The sequence below is a fragment of the Physeter macrocephalus genome, unplaced genomic scaffold (genome assembly GCF_002837175.3).
Source record: "Physeter macrocephalus isolate SW-GA unplaced genomic scaffold, ASM283717v5 random_805, whole genome shotgun sequence".
Lineage (NCBI taxonomy): Eukaryota > Metazoa > Chordata > Mammalia > Artiodactyla > Physeteridae > Physeter > Physeter macrocephalus.
This window is the reverse complement of record NW_021146091.1, coordinates 1,245-15,960: the sequence shown is the minus strand read 5'-3', so window position 1 is coordinate 15,960 and position 14,716 is coordinate 1,245. Positions and strand designations below refer to the sequence as shown.

Below are 14,716 nucleotides of genomic sequence, written 5' to 3'. Positions count from 1 at the left end.
CAGCCAGTGGCATCACCCCCTTTCAGTTATTTGTTTATCTTTAATTACTCTTCCTGTGTAGCTTCCTGCTGCTCCATTTAGGAACTGGCCACAGAATAATAGGTGATCTCTGAGACGATTTCAGTTGTTTTAGGTGGTAGTGGTGATAGTCTTGGAGAACTCAGGAAAGAACTGAGGAAAGAATTGCAGAATAAGAATTTGGCTCCAGGGCTTCCCTGGTGGCGCAGTGGTTGAGAGTCCGCCTGCCGATGCAGGGGACACGGGTTCGTGCCCCGATCTGGGAGGATCCCAGATGCCGCGGAGCGGCTGGGCCCGTGATCCATGGCCGCTGAGCCTGCGCGTCCGGAGCCTGTGCTCCGCAACGGGAGAGGCCACAACAGTGAGAGGCCCGCGTACCACAAAAAAAAAAAAAAGAATTTGGCTCCAAATTCACTGCTTTCATGAAGCCGTGTCCAATTTACTTAGAACATTCTCTCCTATATCATTTCACAAAAGTAAAATTACTCTCTTGAGTACGTATAAATGTAATTAATTTCTTCTTTCTGGATACTATATTTCGCTCTAATTTTCTACCTTTGCTATATTTATAAACTGGTCAATTTTGCCAAATTGTAACATTTCTTAAGGAGACGGACCACAAACTCTGGAAAAGGCATTAGTGTCTCTTTGCCATCTGTGCCTGATGATAGTGTGTCTCTCAGATTGAGTACTTCCTTGAGGAACAGATGATGACTGTGACTCAGAAGCCTCCTGTTTTTTTCTTGTAATCTGTGTTCATAGTGCTGGGGTGGGGTGTGTCCTTTGCCACTCTAACTTTGTATTTACTACAAATACACGAAATATCCTAATTATTGAGGTGTTAACTTAGGAGAGTTTAGGAGTTTCCAATTTTCCAATATTTGGGTCAATTAAACAATCTCACATTTCAAAAAAAAAAAAAATCTCTTAAAAAACCACCCCAGTGGTCTGGACATAACGTAGTCCTGGAGAGACATTTCCTTTTCCGATCCCCTCCCCCCACCCGAGGAACCGCACTCCACCGCCCGCTGTTCCTCCCTGAGGCATGGGCCGGTTTGATGGCTCAGATCCCTACAGAAAGCTTCTCTAGGAATGCAGCGACTTGGCGTCCCAGCCTAGGAACTGGGAGGTGGACTTTAATCTCCAGGACCTACATCTAGCCTTCGAAGTTTCGGGGGAGGGGAAGGAAATGAGCTCCCGAGAAAGCACTAGGCTGTCAGCAGCATGTAAGAGTCCTCTTCAACCCCAAATAGGTACACAATAAATATTTGTTGAATAAATGAGAATATCAGAACCCAACAACGTAAACTAAGTCAATCTCTTTTTTACATACCTCAACGATTAAAATCTAGGAAGTCAGCTTTACCGCTGTTTACACCTAGTAGATTAGCGGAGTGCCTGCAGTTTGCTGAGCACCCCTGACTTTACTCTTCAGGACACTGGGATCAATTTCCCCACTTCTTGAAAGGCTAAACCCTAAAATGGATTTACAATCTGGGGTTGAGACCTCCTTCTGTTTAGAATGAGAGTCATTCCCTTTCCCTGTAAACTCACCCCGCCCCTTCCCATTCATTCACTGAACAAATATTTATTAAGCGCCTAACATATGCCGATCCTTTTGCAGGCCTTTGGGATATAAACCAGAGAAAAAAAACAAGAGATCTTTCCCCTGGTAGAACTTAGCGTAGGGCGAGAGACAAACGACGACTATGAATTTTAGATTAAATTATATGATTTGGAAAGTGATACATACTACCGAGAAAAAGGTGCCAGGCTGAATGATTTGTGGAGGCCAGGAGACAGGGGAGAAGAATCCAAGATTGGGATCCAGCTCAGGTTGGGGAAAAGGGAGACGGAGCTGAAGTGGAGGAGGTGCTGACGTCGGGGGACCGGGAAGATATTTTCTGCAGAATGCGACGGAAGAGTATTCTGGCTTATGCGGAGGTAGGTGAAGAGCAGAAAGGAGTCTGGACAGAGATTCCCGTCGAGAACCCGGCAGGCGGGAGACTCTTCTGCAGCTGAGGAGAGAAGATGCTCTGGCTGGAGGATCCTGGTCCAGGGGCCGGGCGGGGGCCGGTCAACGTCGACCAACCACTACGTCCCCAAAATGGCCTCCCGATGCCCCTCGCAGCCCCACCCCCGCCCCCGCCCTCCACCGCTCGCCGGCCCACGTGACCCGGCCGGCCTCTCCCGCCCACCCGGGCTGGCGACCCCAGGTCCGGGTCCCTGCGGCGGTGGCCCCGCCCCTCTCCGGAAACGGACCAACCGAGGAAGGGTAAGGCGGGGCGGGTGGTGACGGCCAATGGAGGTGGAGCTGCGGAGGGGAGTAACAGGTTGGTGGGAGGGGGAGAAAGAAGGAGGGAGAGCCGAGAGACAGAGGGGGAGGGCCCGGGAGCCGCGCGTGCAGCTCTACCCGAGCCCGAGCCCGAGCCCGGGAGCGCCGAGCCCGGCTGGGGTGAGTGAACCGGGCGGGCGCAAGGGCACCTGAGAGGCAGGCGAGCCCTCAGGTGTACCCCTGAGGGGCGGGAGTCCAGGCGATCAGAGATACCCAGGGCACAGGTGCTGAGTTGGCGAGAGGAGGAGGGGAGGTCAAGTTATGGTGGGAGTACTGATTAAGAGCTGGATCCTACTCTAAAATGCCACACGCAGGTGCCTGGGAAGGTGCCAGGTGAGGGGCAACCTGAGGCTAAGGCTATTCCCAGGGCATGGAAGCGTTTCAGGGCCAATATATCTCTGGAGGTCAGACGCCAGTCCCCGGGGCAGAGTTTCTCTTGGAGACCGGAATGTTGGGGGGAAGGAGTCAGTCTCAGTTGGGCAAAGGGAACTGCTGCCTGAGGTTCAGACACGGAAGGGAGAGGGCGTGGAAGGGTGCTGTTTCCCTGAGGTCCTTTACCCGACTGCCATTCTGAGCCAGTGTTGATACCTCCCTCTGGCTTTGAGGTGGCTCTGAAGTGTGGAATCTTTCTCTAACCATTCATCTATAGGGCAAGACAGGTGCAATTAATAGACACTGAGAGGTAGAGCGAGAGGGCACCCCCATCTCTTTGCTAGGTGTGAAACTAAGTCTTTCAGTTTTTGACCTCCTTTGCTTTCTTGCCACGGAGAATGTTTCCTTCTTCCTCTTGAGAGAGTGCTCTACAAGAGAGGGATTTGAGTAAGCCTAGATCCCTAGGCCTACAAAGTGTGTAGAAATACTTCTTTCTAATGAGGCCTCTTTCTGGAGGCTAATGTCAAGCCCTCCCCCCAGGCATACGTACTTCTGTGGTTCTAGATGGGGCCATTGGGTGAGGTTTGGGAGCCTAACCAATTTCTTTGATGCCTCTCAGAAATTCCCCATTTTTCCCTGAAACCCTACCAGGCATCCCTGACAGCTGGACCATGATGGCTGTCAGACTAGCCATAGGCACTGGTGCAGGAAATAAGCAGGACTTCTCAGGAGACCACAGGACTAGGAGACTCAGCACCTCTAAGTCTCCAAGCTGGATGCGAGGTGCACATCAGGGCTGAGTCAAAATTTCTGAGGCAGATTTCCTTGCCTTAGGCAGGTGAGGGAACCAGAGCCAGCCTTAGCTTGGCCCCTTTGATGCCCTGCCTGAGGAGAGTTGTTGTAATTGGGAAATAATTAGCAACCGCTATGTTGTCGGCACATGCCTCTCTACCTCTTTTTTCATCCTGGATATTCGGGAATGGGGGACTGGCTCTAGGGGACTGCTAATCCAGAGATTTGCCTGACCCTAAGAGGATTCTGGCTTCCTAGAACCCTTCCTGCTTTCCCCAGGCTGACCTGCATGCCATCACCCATGTGGGAGGTGAGGAGGGGGTAGGGCTGCTGCTTCTCTTCACGCCAGGGAAGGGGAGAACTGAGGGCCAGGGAGGTGGCCCAGGTTAAGTGTGGGATCTGGAATGCAACCTTGGGAACTTTAGGGGGAGGGGTAGAGGGAGACAAGGTCTTCTGTTACACACTGGCCTGTCTGTCAGTCACCAGGCACACTGTGTATCTGTTCCTGCCTGTTCCCTCCCCACCTTCTGCCTCTTCCTTCAGAGCCTTGGCCTTGGCATCTAAGCTGGACGGAGTCCCTGCCCATGGTTTTGCCCCTCTGCCTCCTCTGTGGTGTGGAATTTCTCTGGTCTGCTTCACAAGCTGCCAGTGGAGTCTCCCCGGCCCTCCCCTTTCCCTTGCCTCTCAAACCAGTCCAGCCAGTTTGCAGGGGCCCAGTTCCTCATTGTGTTTTTTTCCCCACTGGCCAAGCAGCTCTAGTCTGGTGCTCAGGTTTGACTTTTCCAGTGGACTGAGTCAGGAGTACACATGGGGGGTTCTTTTTGGATCCTCGGGCAACCTTATCTTGCTAACTCTTTATGAGAAAATAGGAGCCAAAAGAGCAAGGTCATTGAACTGTCCTTTTCTGTTTTCACCATTTGCTTTCCTTGTTTCCTCCGAGGGGAGTCTAGTCTCTGTACCTCTAGTTCACCCATTTTCTGCATCTGCCAATTATATAGCATCTAGCATATTGCCAGGCCCTATGTATACCGGTTCTTCCTGGGCACACCTGGAGCCACCCCACCCCCACTTCCTGCCAGGAGTCCAGAGACCCTGTCACTCCTAGTTGGAAGCCAGACGCTTATGGCTGGGCCAGAGGTTATGGAATTGGGGCAGGGCAGGCTAATGAGTAACTCAGGGAGAAGTGGCTGCCTGATACAAGTGCCATGTTCTCTCTCTCCTTACAGGCAGGAACGACAGAGGCAGAAAAATGAAGCTGAATTAACTTGTGGCCTAGTCTCTTCCCAGAGTACAGTTGGTGGGAAAAGCAGGGTCAGGCATCTGGTGAGAGGAAAGGCTCTGGGCTCCCTGTTGCCTGGCACTAGATCACTATTTACCTGCCTCTGGGGCTTACGAAAGGCCTTGGAGCTGCCTTGCTCCCCTGGCCCCGCCTCACTGTCCTCTGTAACTGAAGGCGGATAGGTTTCGGGTTTTCCATGTTGAATCATTTAGAGCCCTGCTTTCTGACCCACCCCAAAGATCCCTTTAGCCCTCCTGGCCCTTGACCCACATGTCCTGGGACTGAAGGGGGTTGAGGTTAGAGAGTCACTGGGACCTAGGGGTACACTTGGTGCCGCCTCTGAGCAGCTTGGTGCTCTTGGGCGGGCAAGGGCTATGTACTCTCTGGAACTAGGCTGGGAACTCCTTGACCTGGATCTGGAAGATCAGTAGATGTACTGTCAGGGTAGAGCTGCATCATGAATAAATCATGTGACTTCTAGGCACATCTGGTTCCAAAATTATGACTGAATAGGACAGGGAGTCCAGGCCAGGAAGAGGTCCTGTTACTAGGACAAACAAGAAATGGCTGTGCGGGATCCTTGGGAAATCTCCCCACTGCTGTGTTGAGTCTGCCTTGGTTTGGGATACAACTTTTAATAGATATATATTGACATCTACCATCTGCCAGGCCCTGGGGACACAGGAGTCAGCTGAGAGCAATGTTTTTTTTCCCTCCAGGAGCTTATAATCTAGTGGAGGAGACAGATAGGAAATAAATCATCAGTCTGATAAATATATAAATAAACTGAGGCACACTCACTGAAGGCCAACTATAGAGTGTATAATGTGAATCTGATCTAGTTTGTGGGAAGGAATGGTCAAGGAAGGCTTCTCTAGGAAGTGACATCCTTCTGTAAACCAGGTGAAGCCAGGGAGGTCCTGTTGGAAGGAGCAGCATATGTGCAGTATAACATTTGTTGTCAGCTTTGTGACAGGCTTATGCTGCTAGGTGCGTTCATGTTTAATATCTTGACATTTTCCCTCTTTTTATTGAAGTAGAACCTAAGTAAATAAAGTGCAAAAATCTTAAGTGTATAACATGATACATTTTTACAGTTGTGTATACCCACATAATTGTTATTATCTAATTCTCACAGGTAATTATCTCATGAGGTATTATTATACCCATTTTACAGATGAGGAAACAGGCTGGGAAAAGTTGTGATTTGCCCAAGGTTATATACATCAAGTGAAGGTCAGAAGCTGGGATTCCAAGCCAGATCCTGACTGTAGTCCAGTGCCTTTTCTATTGGATGTGTGGCTTGGAGAACTTACCCCTTTGCCTTGTAACTTCTTTTCTGATCCCATTTCTTACTCGAATTCCAACATAGGGCCCTGCCAACTAAAAATATTGCTTTCTGGGGTATCTGAGTCAGTGGCTGGTTAAAGTCCTCCCCAGTGTCTGCATAGTGGAAGGATCGGGTCCTTGGGTTCATGGGTGGGCCTTAAGGACCTCTTGAGATTCTGTGGTAAAAGTTTGGGTGGGCTGTCTCCTGGGGGAAGGGTGCATTGCTTTCATCATTTCTCAGACACCAAAAAAGGTGAAGAACCATTGCTGATAAGGAGTTCCTCCCCCCTGTATCTTCCTCTGTAGGGGAGGGGTTGGGAATGCTACTAGGAATGCTCTTCCTCCAATTCCTTTCTCACCTGGAGCTCCGCCCCTCCCTTCCCCACCCCTCCTGGGTTCCTGAGCTTCCTGGCACTTCTACAATCCCTGAAAGGGGCCTTGCCAAGTTTCCTTGGCCCAGAGCTCCACTGGGAGGTTGAGCAGGGTATGTTTGTGTCTCTGGCACATCAGAGGCTCCTCCTCCAGTTTGGTGCTAGGCCCTGGTGGAGGTTAGCAGAAGGGGTGGGAAAGCTGGATTTTTATTTGCTTAGAGGAGAACCTCTCTCCCCAAGTTCCTGGAGCCAGAGCAATAAGCAATACCTGGAACACATTCCATTTGCTGACTCTGAGCTTAGGCAATGTAGACCCAGGGAGCTGGCCTGTAGGTGGTCTTGGCTCTGGCCCTCAGATGGGACAAGTCTGTCTGTCCTGGGGCCTGATACTCTTTTTTTTTTTTTTTTTTTTTTGGCTGCACCATGCAACTTGTGGGATCTCAGTTCCCTGACCAGGGATGGAACCCAAGCCTCAGCAGTGAGAGCACCAAGTTCCAACCACTGGACAGCCAGGGAGCTAACTCCTGGACTGGTACTCTTAAATGTTACTTAAATCTTTTCTTGAATAGGTAGTACATGGTTCCAGATTCAAAAGGGACAAAAAGATATATAGTAGAAAGCCAGTCATTCTCCCATCCCTGTCCCCAGCCCTCAGTTCCCCCAACTCTGATGCATCACTGCTATTGGTTTCTTTGAGTATCCTCCCAGAAATGGGATGACATATCTTGGGGTCTTCTGTATTTGAAATGAGCTCCGGGATTGGAGGCCCCTGTTCTCCATTGGGTTGGAGGTGTCTGCAGGTGGGGCTTGGGTTCTGCCTTCCCTGGGGGTGGGAGAAGCACATGGTAGTGCTATATGTGTACGTGTGAAGATCAAGGAAAATCTTTAAACTCTTGACAAAACCAAGCTCCCCAGGACTGTATTAGAGGAAATGGATTCTTCTGGGTCAGTGGGTCTCAGAATGTGGAATCTGGACCAGTGGCATCAGCATCAGCTGGGAACTTGTTAGAACTGTAGATCCTCAGTTTGGGGCTACCTACTGAATCTGATACTCTGGGGCAGAGGGTCCAGCGGTCTGTTTTAGCTGGTCCTTCAGGTGATTCTGCTGCTCAGATAAAGTATGAGAACCGCTATTTTGTGTAGAAGGGATTGGCAGGGCAATCAGCCTCACAAAAGCTGGGCAAGTGGAGGTTTCTGGGTTTCTGCTTCTAGTCTCTCAGCTTAAACTCTTCATCTTCTAGGACCCCCCCTACCCATGGAGCAGGTGTCCACCATGGCTGAGCCCCGGGGCCCTGTAGACCATGGAGTCCAGATTCGCTTCATCACGGAGCCAGTGTGTGATGCAGAGATGGGCACCCTACGTCGTGGCGGACGACGCCCAGCTAAGGATGCAAGAGCCAATACCTATGGGGTTGCCGTGCGTGTGCAGGGCATCGCTGGGCAGCCCTTTGTGGTGCTCAACAGTGGAGAGAAAGGCGGCGACTCCTTTGGAGTCCAGATCAAGGGGGCCAACAACCGAGGGGCCCCAGGAGCTCTGAGCTCTGACTCGGAACTTCCCGAGAGCCCCTACTCTCAGGCCAAGGAGTTTCCTGCCCCCTCTCAGGGAAGCACATCTGATGAGGAGCCCGGGGCCCACTGGAATGGAAGGCTACTGCGCTCCCAGTCCCAGGCCTCGCTGGCAGGCCCTGCCCCTATGGGTCCAAGCAACAGGAGCACCAGCCTGCTGGAGCTAGCCCCCCAAGGAGCTTACCCGGGCAGCACCATTGACACTGCCCCCCTGTCTTCGGTGGACTCCCTCATCAACAAGTTTGACAGTCACCATGGGGGCCAGGCCCGGGGCCGGACTGGCCGCCGCACGCGGATGCTGCCCCCTGAACAGCGCAAGCGGAGCCAGAGCCTGGACAACCGTCTCCCAAGGGACACCGTTGAGGAACGGGAGCGCTGGTCCCCCAACCACTGGACCCCTAGCACAAAGCATGACCAGCACACGGGCAGCTTGAAACAGTCAGTGCAGAGCTGTCTTGGTGGTTTTAGCCGTTCCCGTCAGACCCAGGACTGGGTCCTTCAGAGTTTTGAGGAGCTACGGGAGAGAGCACAGGACCCTCCCATGCTACAGGTCAGACCTCACCCCTCTGTGGCTTCCAAGCCCTGGCCCCTTCTCATCAGCCCTGACCTACTTGGGTCTCCATGTTGATTCATATGATTTTTGTCCTCCACTTTATCCATCTACTTAATAGATGGTATTCACATGTACAAGACACTTCCATGGGCACAATTCTAAAGGAAGTGGAAGTAACTATGAAATCACCATTCACAAGCATGGAGAGTTACTTGTCATTGCCCAACCATTAACTGTGCCTCAGTCACCAGCATTTGCTAGGTCTGCAGCGAATGTGAGGCAGGCTTGGAGGATATGAGTGGCTCCCTGGTGCTCTTGCCAAAACTCCCCCCTTTGTCTCCCACTCAGGAATGTGAGTGAGTGGGGGAGTGACTTTACTCTGAGACAAAGTTAAGCCCATTCTAAAAGTAAATCATTCACAAATTCTAGTACATTAACTGCCATTAGTGACAAATAACCTGTGACACAGCTCACACTGGTCGAGATCTGTTTGTCGAGCAAAATCTGGTTTGCAGCAGTAGTGAGAGGTGCACCCTGCTTGGACCCCTTCCTGGCCTGTTGCTCCGGCCTCAGAGGTGTTGCCTCTTTACCCCACTTCAGGCTTGTTCATCGTGCTTGAAGGGCCTCGTCTCCCAGCTGCCACTTCTCTTCCATCTGAACCCCACACACGTTTCTGGCGTAATCTTTGTAGTCTTCCTATTGCTCTGGGTTTACTTTTTTTGTAGTTCAAATCAACTCCAGACCTTCTCCGAGACCAGCAGGAGGCAGTCCCACCAGGCAGTGTGGACCACGTGAAGGCCACCATCTACGGCGTCCTGAGAGAGGGGTGAGTGGGGACCCTCCCAAAAGCAGAGTCACACACCTCCCTTCTTTTCCTTCTAGCTTTGTTCCCCATCTTCCCTGCTCTTAACCCTTCCTTCCCTCATCTCCGCTACCCCTTTCCTCCCCTAACCTTTGCATCTGTCCTTTTATCCTCCAGAAGCTCAGAAAGTGAAACCTCTGTGAGGAGGAAGGTCAGTTTGGTGCTGGAGCAGATGCAGCCTCTGGTGGTGAGTGGTCTTCTCACGGTGGGGCAGGGGGCAGGGTTAGGGCCTTGTGGGCCTTAGGATCTGGATGTGGACTCGCTTCCTTCCCCCTGTGTCTGGCAGATGGCTTCTTCTGGTTCCACGAAGGCAGGGCAGGGTGAACTCACCCAAAAAGTGGAGGAGCTACAGAAAAAGCTGGATGAAGAAGTGAAGGTGAGGAGAGGTTAGAGGTGCAGGAGGGATGAAGAGCCACAGGGGGAAAGAACCTTGGCCTGGGCTGGCCCTTCCAAGCAATGGAATGAGCGTGTGTCCTGTGAGACAAGAGTATGTGCTAGTCCCAGGAAGGACTTCTGGGGTTCTCTGGAGCTTAGAGAGGAGGAGCACATTCATCAGGGGTCTAACTACTTTTCATTCCACTTCCTTTGGAAGTTCCTGTCCTAGCTCTAACACTCACTGTGGCTGTATAAATCTCGAGTAAATTATTTACCTCAGTTCTTGGCATCATCATAGCAATCATGGCAGTAATAGTAGCTGTCATTTATTGAGTTTAATTTTTGTAGTTGGTACTATCCCGAGTAATATGTAATAATTACAGTGACCCTGTAAAATAGGCATCCTTGACCCTTGTATGATGAGAAAGTTGAAGATCAGAAAGATTAAGTGAATTGCGCAAGGTGGTAAGTTGTAGAGGAGGACTGTTAAAATTCATGTGAGTCTTATGCTCAAGCCTACGTACTCCTCTTTTTTTATACTGCTTCCACCTGTCACAGTATTGCCTTGTATATAGGTGGTGCTCAGTAAGTGTTAGATTGTAACTCCCCTTGTTTCCTGAAAAGCAGTGTCATGTACTGGTTGAGCGGTGGGCTGTGGAGTCAAACTGAATTCAAATCCTGGTACTCTTACTTGTTGGCTATGTAACTGACCTTGGGCAAATTCTTTAACTGTTCTAAGCCTCTGTTTCCTTAACTGTAATGTGAGGATAATAATTGTGCTGTGTTAGTTATCTCTTGCTGTGTAACAAATTACCTCAAAACAAACATCACCCAGTATCTGAGTGCCCAGGATCTGGGAGCCACTTAACTGGGTAGTTGTGGCTCAGGGTCTGTGATGAGCTTCCAGTCAAGGTATTGGCTGGGGCTGTAGTCATTAGAAGACTTGACAGGTGTTGGAGGATTTACTTCTAAAATGGCTTACTCAATGGTTGTTAGTTGGAGGTCTCAGTTCCTTGCTATGTGGATGTCTTCATAGTGCTGCTTGAGTGTCCTCACAATATGGTAGCTACCTTCCCCCAGAGTGAGTGATCCAAGAGAGAAGGTAAGGAGGAAGCTGCAATGCCTTTTTATGACCTAGTCTCAGAAGCTACACATCACTTCCCCCTTTTTCTATTTGTTAGAAGAGACAGCCTGTACTCAAGGGGGGCCTATATTAAGTCCAGCCTATACTCAAGGAGAGAGGCTTCACCTTTTAAAAGAAATGTCAAATAATTTGTGGACATATTTTAAACCATTACAAGTACCGAGGCTTGTTATGAGGATTAAATGCAGATAATATACATAAGGTCCCTAGTTCAGTGCCTGTCACATAGTGAGTGTCAATAGATGTTAGGTATTCCCATTATTTTTGGTCCTTCTGAGAGGCTTTCCCTACTCTCCACCTGTTTTACTCTCTTTTCCCTTTCCAGAAACGGCAGAAGCTAGAGCCATCCCGTGTTGGGCTGGAGCGGCAGCTAGCGGAGAAGGCAGAAGAGTGCAGCCGACTGCAGGAGCTGCTGGAGAGGAGGAATGGGGAAGCCCAGCAGAGCACCAAGGAGTGAGCGCAGCTGATGGTGCTCACAGGGCTTCATGAGGGCCTCAGCCAGAGTTAGAGGCTCCCCCAGGGCTGGGGGAGACAGGGAAATCTCCAGAAGCTGAAAGGGGCAGACAGAGAAGGTTAAAGACAGGACCTTTCTCTTTACCTTCTCTATCAGTAATGCTAATAGCACATGACTTAGGTTCCCTGGATTTGCCTCTGTGCATCAGGTTCTTTATCTGTAAAATGGGATTAATAATGGTACCTACGTCACAGGATTGTTGTGAGGATTTAATCATTCATTAGCAGAAGTTTTTGCAATGAGTACTGTGTAGTAGGCACTGATCTAGATTCCTGGGGTTCATCAGTGAACCATAAAGATGAAGTACAGTGAGGGGGCACAGACAGTAAACAATTAACATATTATATAAGTAAACGTATTACATATGAGAAGGTGGTAAGTAGAATAGGTTAAAGCAGATCAGGAGGGCTGGGTTGTAGGGGGGCAGGTTGCAATATTAAACAAAGTAGTCAGGGGAGGCCTTGTTAAGATTTGAACAAAGACTTGAAGGAGGTTTATAGGAACTAATATAAGTGTTTAGAAAACGGCCTTACACATAGTGCTCAATAATGTTGTCTATAATTAATTACTAGGCTCCAGAACATGAAGCTCCTCCTGGACCAGGGTGAAAGGGTACGGCATGGGCTGGAGACGCAGGTGATGGAGCTGCAGGACAAGCTGAAACAGGCCCAGTGTCCTGAGCCTGCTAAAGAGGTGCTAATAAAGGTAGGGAGTAGGATTGGGGTGCCTTAGCCTCTGCTTCCTTTCAGCTAGAGCATCCTCAAGTCTGCTCATCTGCAGTTTCCCTAAAGTATGGGGAGTAGGTAGCTGATTACAGGTATCCCTTAGGGTGCTTTCAGGCCGACTCAATGGCGGCGTGGCACTAGAGCCCAGAATGGTAGATTTCCTTTTTTTTTATAAATTTATTTATTATTTTTGGCTGTGTTGGGTCTTTGTTGCTGCACGCGGGCTTTCTCTAGTTGTGGTGAGCAGGGGCTACTCTTCGTTGCAGTGCGCGGGCTTCTCATTGCGGTGGCTTCTCTTGTTGCAGAGCACGGGCTCTAGGCGCACAAGCTTCAGTAGTTGTGGCACGTGGGCTCAGTAGTTGTGGCTCGCAGGCTGTAGAGCGCAGGCCCAATAGTTGTGGCGCATGGGCTTAGTTGCTCCGTGGCATGTGGGATCTTCCCAGACCAGGGCTGGAACCCATGTCCCCTGCATTGGCAGGCAGATTCTTAACCACTGTACCACCAGGAAAGTCCGATTTCCTTTATCCTAACGGGGCATCTTAGAGAGCAGAGAGCACCTGGTACCATGCCTAACAGATAGGAGGTGCTCAGTAAATATTTTTGATTGACTGGATGAATGAATGGACAGGTGGATCCTAATGTGGTCACCTCTGTACTTCCACGTTCACTTTCCCCAGGACCTGGTAGAGACCCGGGAGCTTCTGGAAGAGGTCTTAGAGGGGAAGCAGCGGGTAGAGGAGCAGCTGAGGCTGCGGGAGCGGGAGCTGACAGCACTGAAGGGCGCCCTGAAGGAGGAGGTGGCCTCCCGTGACCAGGAGGTAGAGCATGTGCGGCAGCAGTACCAGCGGGACGCAGAGCAGCTTCGCCGGAGCATGCAGGATGCAGTCCAGGCACGCGACAAGAGCAGGGCTGGGAAAAGAGAGCACCCCCAGGGAAGGGGGCTGCCTTGAGGTCTTGGTATTTGGGGATTTTTTCATGGTCATAACCGGAACTCCCCCTGAAAGACACATGTGAGATGTAATGAAAACCTTGCTCAGGAAACCTACAAGGGCAGAGGGAAGGAGTGCAGGCCAGAAGTCCCATGGGGATGCGTGACCTAAGTCCCATGGGGAAATAACCGAGGGAGGCTTCCTGTAGATGACAGAGGGGCAGACTGTGTCTTGGGACGAGGGCCTTCTGCTAGCATTGCACCAGGTACCCCGGGTGTCAGGGTGTGCAGTGGGCATGGTGCCTCTGGACTTGAGCCTCCCCTTCTACACACTCACACTTTGGTTTGGAGTGAGCTCTTCCCTCCGAGCCTCCTGGCCCCTGACTCTCCCCTTCCCTAGGATCACGCAGCATTGGAGGCCGAGAGGCAGAAGATGTCAGCCCTGGTGCGGGAGCTGCAGAGGGAATTGGAGGAGACCTCAGAGGAGACAGGGCATTGGCAGAGCATGTTTCAGAAGAACAAGGAGGAGCTTAGAGCCACCAAGCAAGAGTAAGGACACTGCCCCCCAGGATGCTTATCCGTGATGCTTATATCCCCCCTCCTTTCTGCCAGTGCTGTGCTCCTTCCTTTCCCATTTCTCAAACTGCCCTTCTCCATCCCCACCTCCCGCCCTCCTGAGGGTGGGTGCCCAGTGTACTGCCTCCAGGGAGGTGGTTTTCATTGTCATCGTCCTGCTCACCTCTCCCAGGCAGGTGGCCTCACCCTGTTCCCATTCCCTTTTATTTCACCTTTCTGGGCTCAGACTCCTGCAGCTGCGGATGGAGAAGGAAGAGATGGAAGAGGAACTTGGGGAGAAGATAGAGGTCTTGCAGAGGGAATTAGGGCAGGCCCGGGTTGGTGCTGGAGATACTCGCCAGGTGGAGGAGCTCAAGAAGGTACTTGGGAGTTGGGGGGCAATAGGGTGGGTCGGGGTGATGGGCATCTGCCTCACCTATCCACGAGGGCCTCCACACTTGTGTGGCTGTCTCCCGTGTGCTTGGTTTTCAGGCTTCATCATGCCTGCTCAGCCTTATCTCTTCCCAGCACACACTCTAGCAGGACTGGTCTCCTCATTCAGTATAGAAGTTTCTAATGGAAAGGGCTCTCGGTGGCCAGGTTGGGTTATAGCCAGAGGCTGCTGGCTGCCTCCCAAGAGACCTCATGGGTCGCAGCATTGAGGCAGATTTGTGAAACTCCAGGGTCATTTTTGCAAGCTTGGAAACCTAATTTGGTCAGCATAGCAAGAGTTGCTCTGTCTCTCAGAGGGGACTCATTAACTACACTTATGAAACAAACATTTACAGTTAGAATGCCAGTTTATAAACTTACAATGAGTAGTGTTGTCACATGGACTGGAACACTTGCAGTGGCATGGCCAGCTGACCTACCTGGGAAGCCAAATTGTAATTTGAAGGCTCCTTAGAGAGTATAGAATCTAGATACAGGTAGCTAAATGTTTTATCATGCATGGATATTTTATGAATAATGTCATAAAATTGAACACATAAATAATT

At 50.7% G+C, this 14,716-nt stretch overlaps 1 protein-coding gene across 1 annotated transcript; it reads left to right on the top strand.

Moving 5' to 3' along the window:
* Window positions 1-2,411: 2,411 nt before the first annotated feature.
* LOC102992770 (cingulin) lies at window positions 2,412-14,098 on the top strand (the record flags this gene model as incomplete). Its single annotated transcript, XM_028486313.1, has 10 exons — window positions 2,412-2,473; window positions 7,738-8,612; window positions 9,341-9,441; window positions 9,595-9,664; window positions 9,764-9,853; window positions 11,322-11,449; window positions 12,083-12,215; window positions 12,913-13,125; window positions 13,564-13,712; window positions 13,966-14,098. Coding segments are annotated over exons 2-10 (1,878 nt in total), but the record flags the coding sequence as incomplete, so codon positions are not given.
* Between the last annotated feature and the right edge of the window lie 618 nt (window positions 14,099-14,716).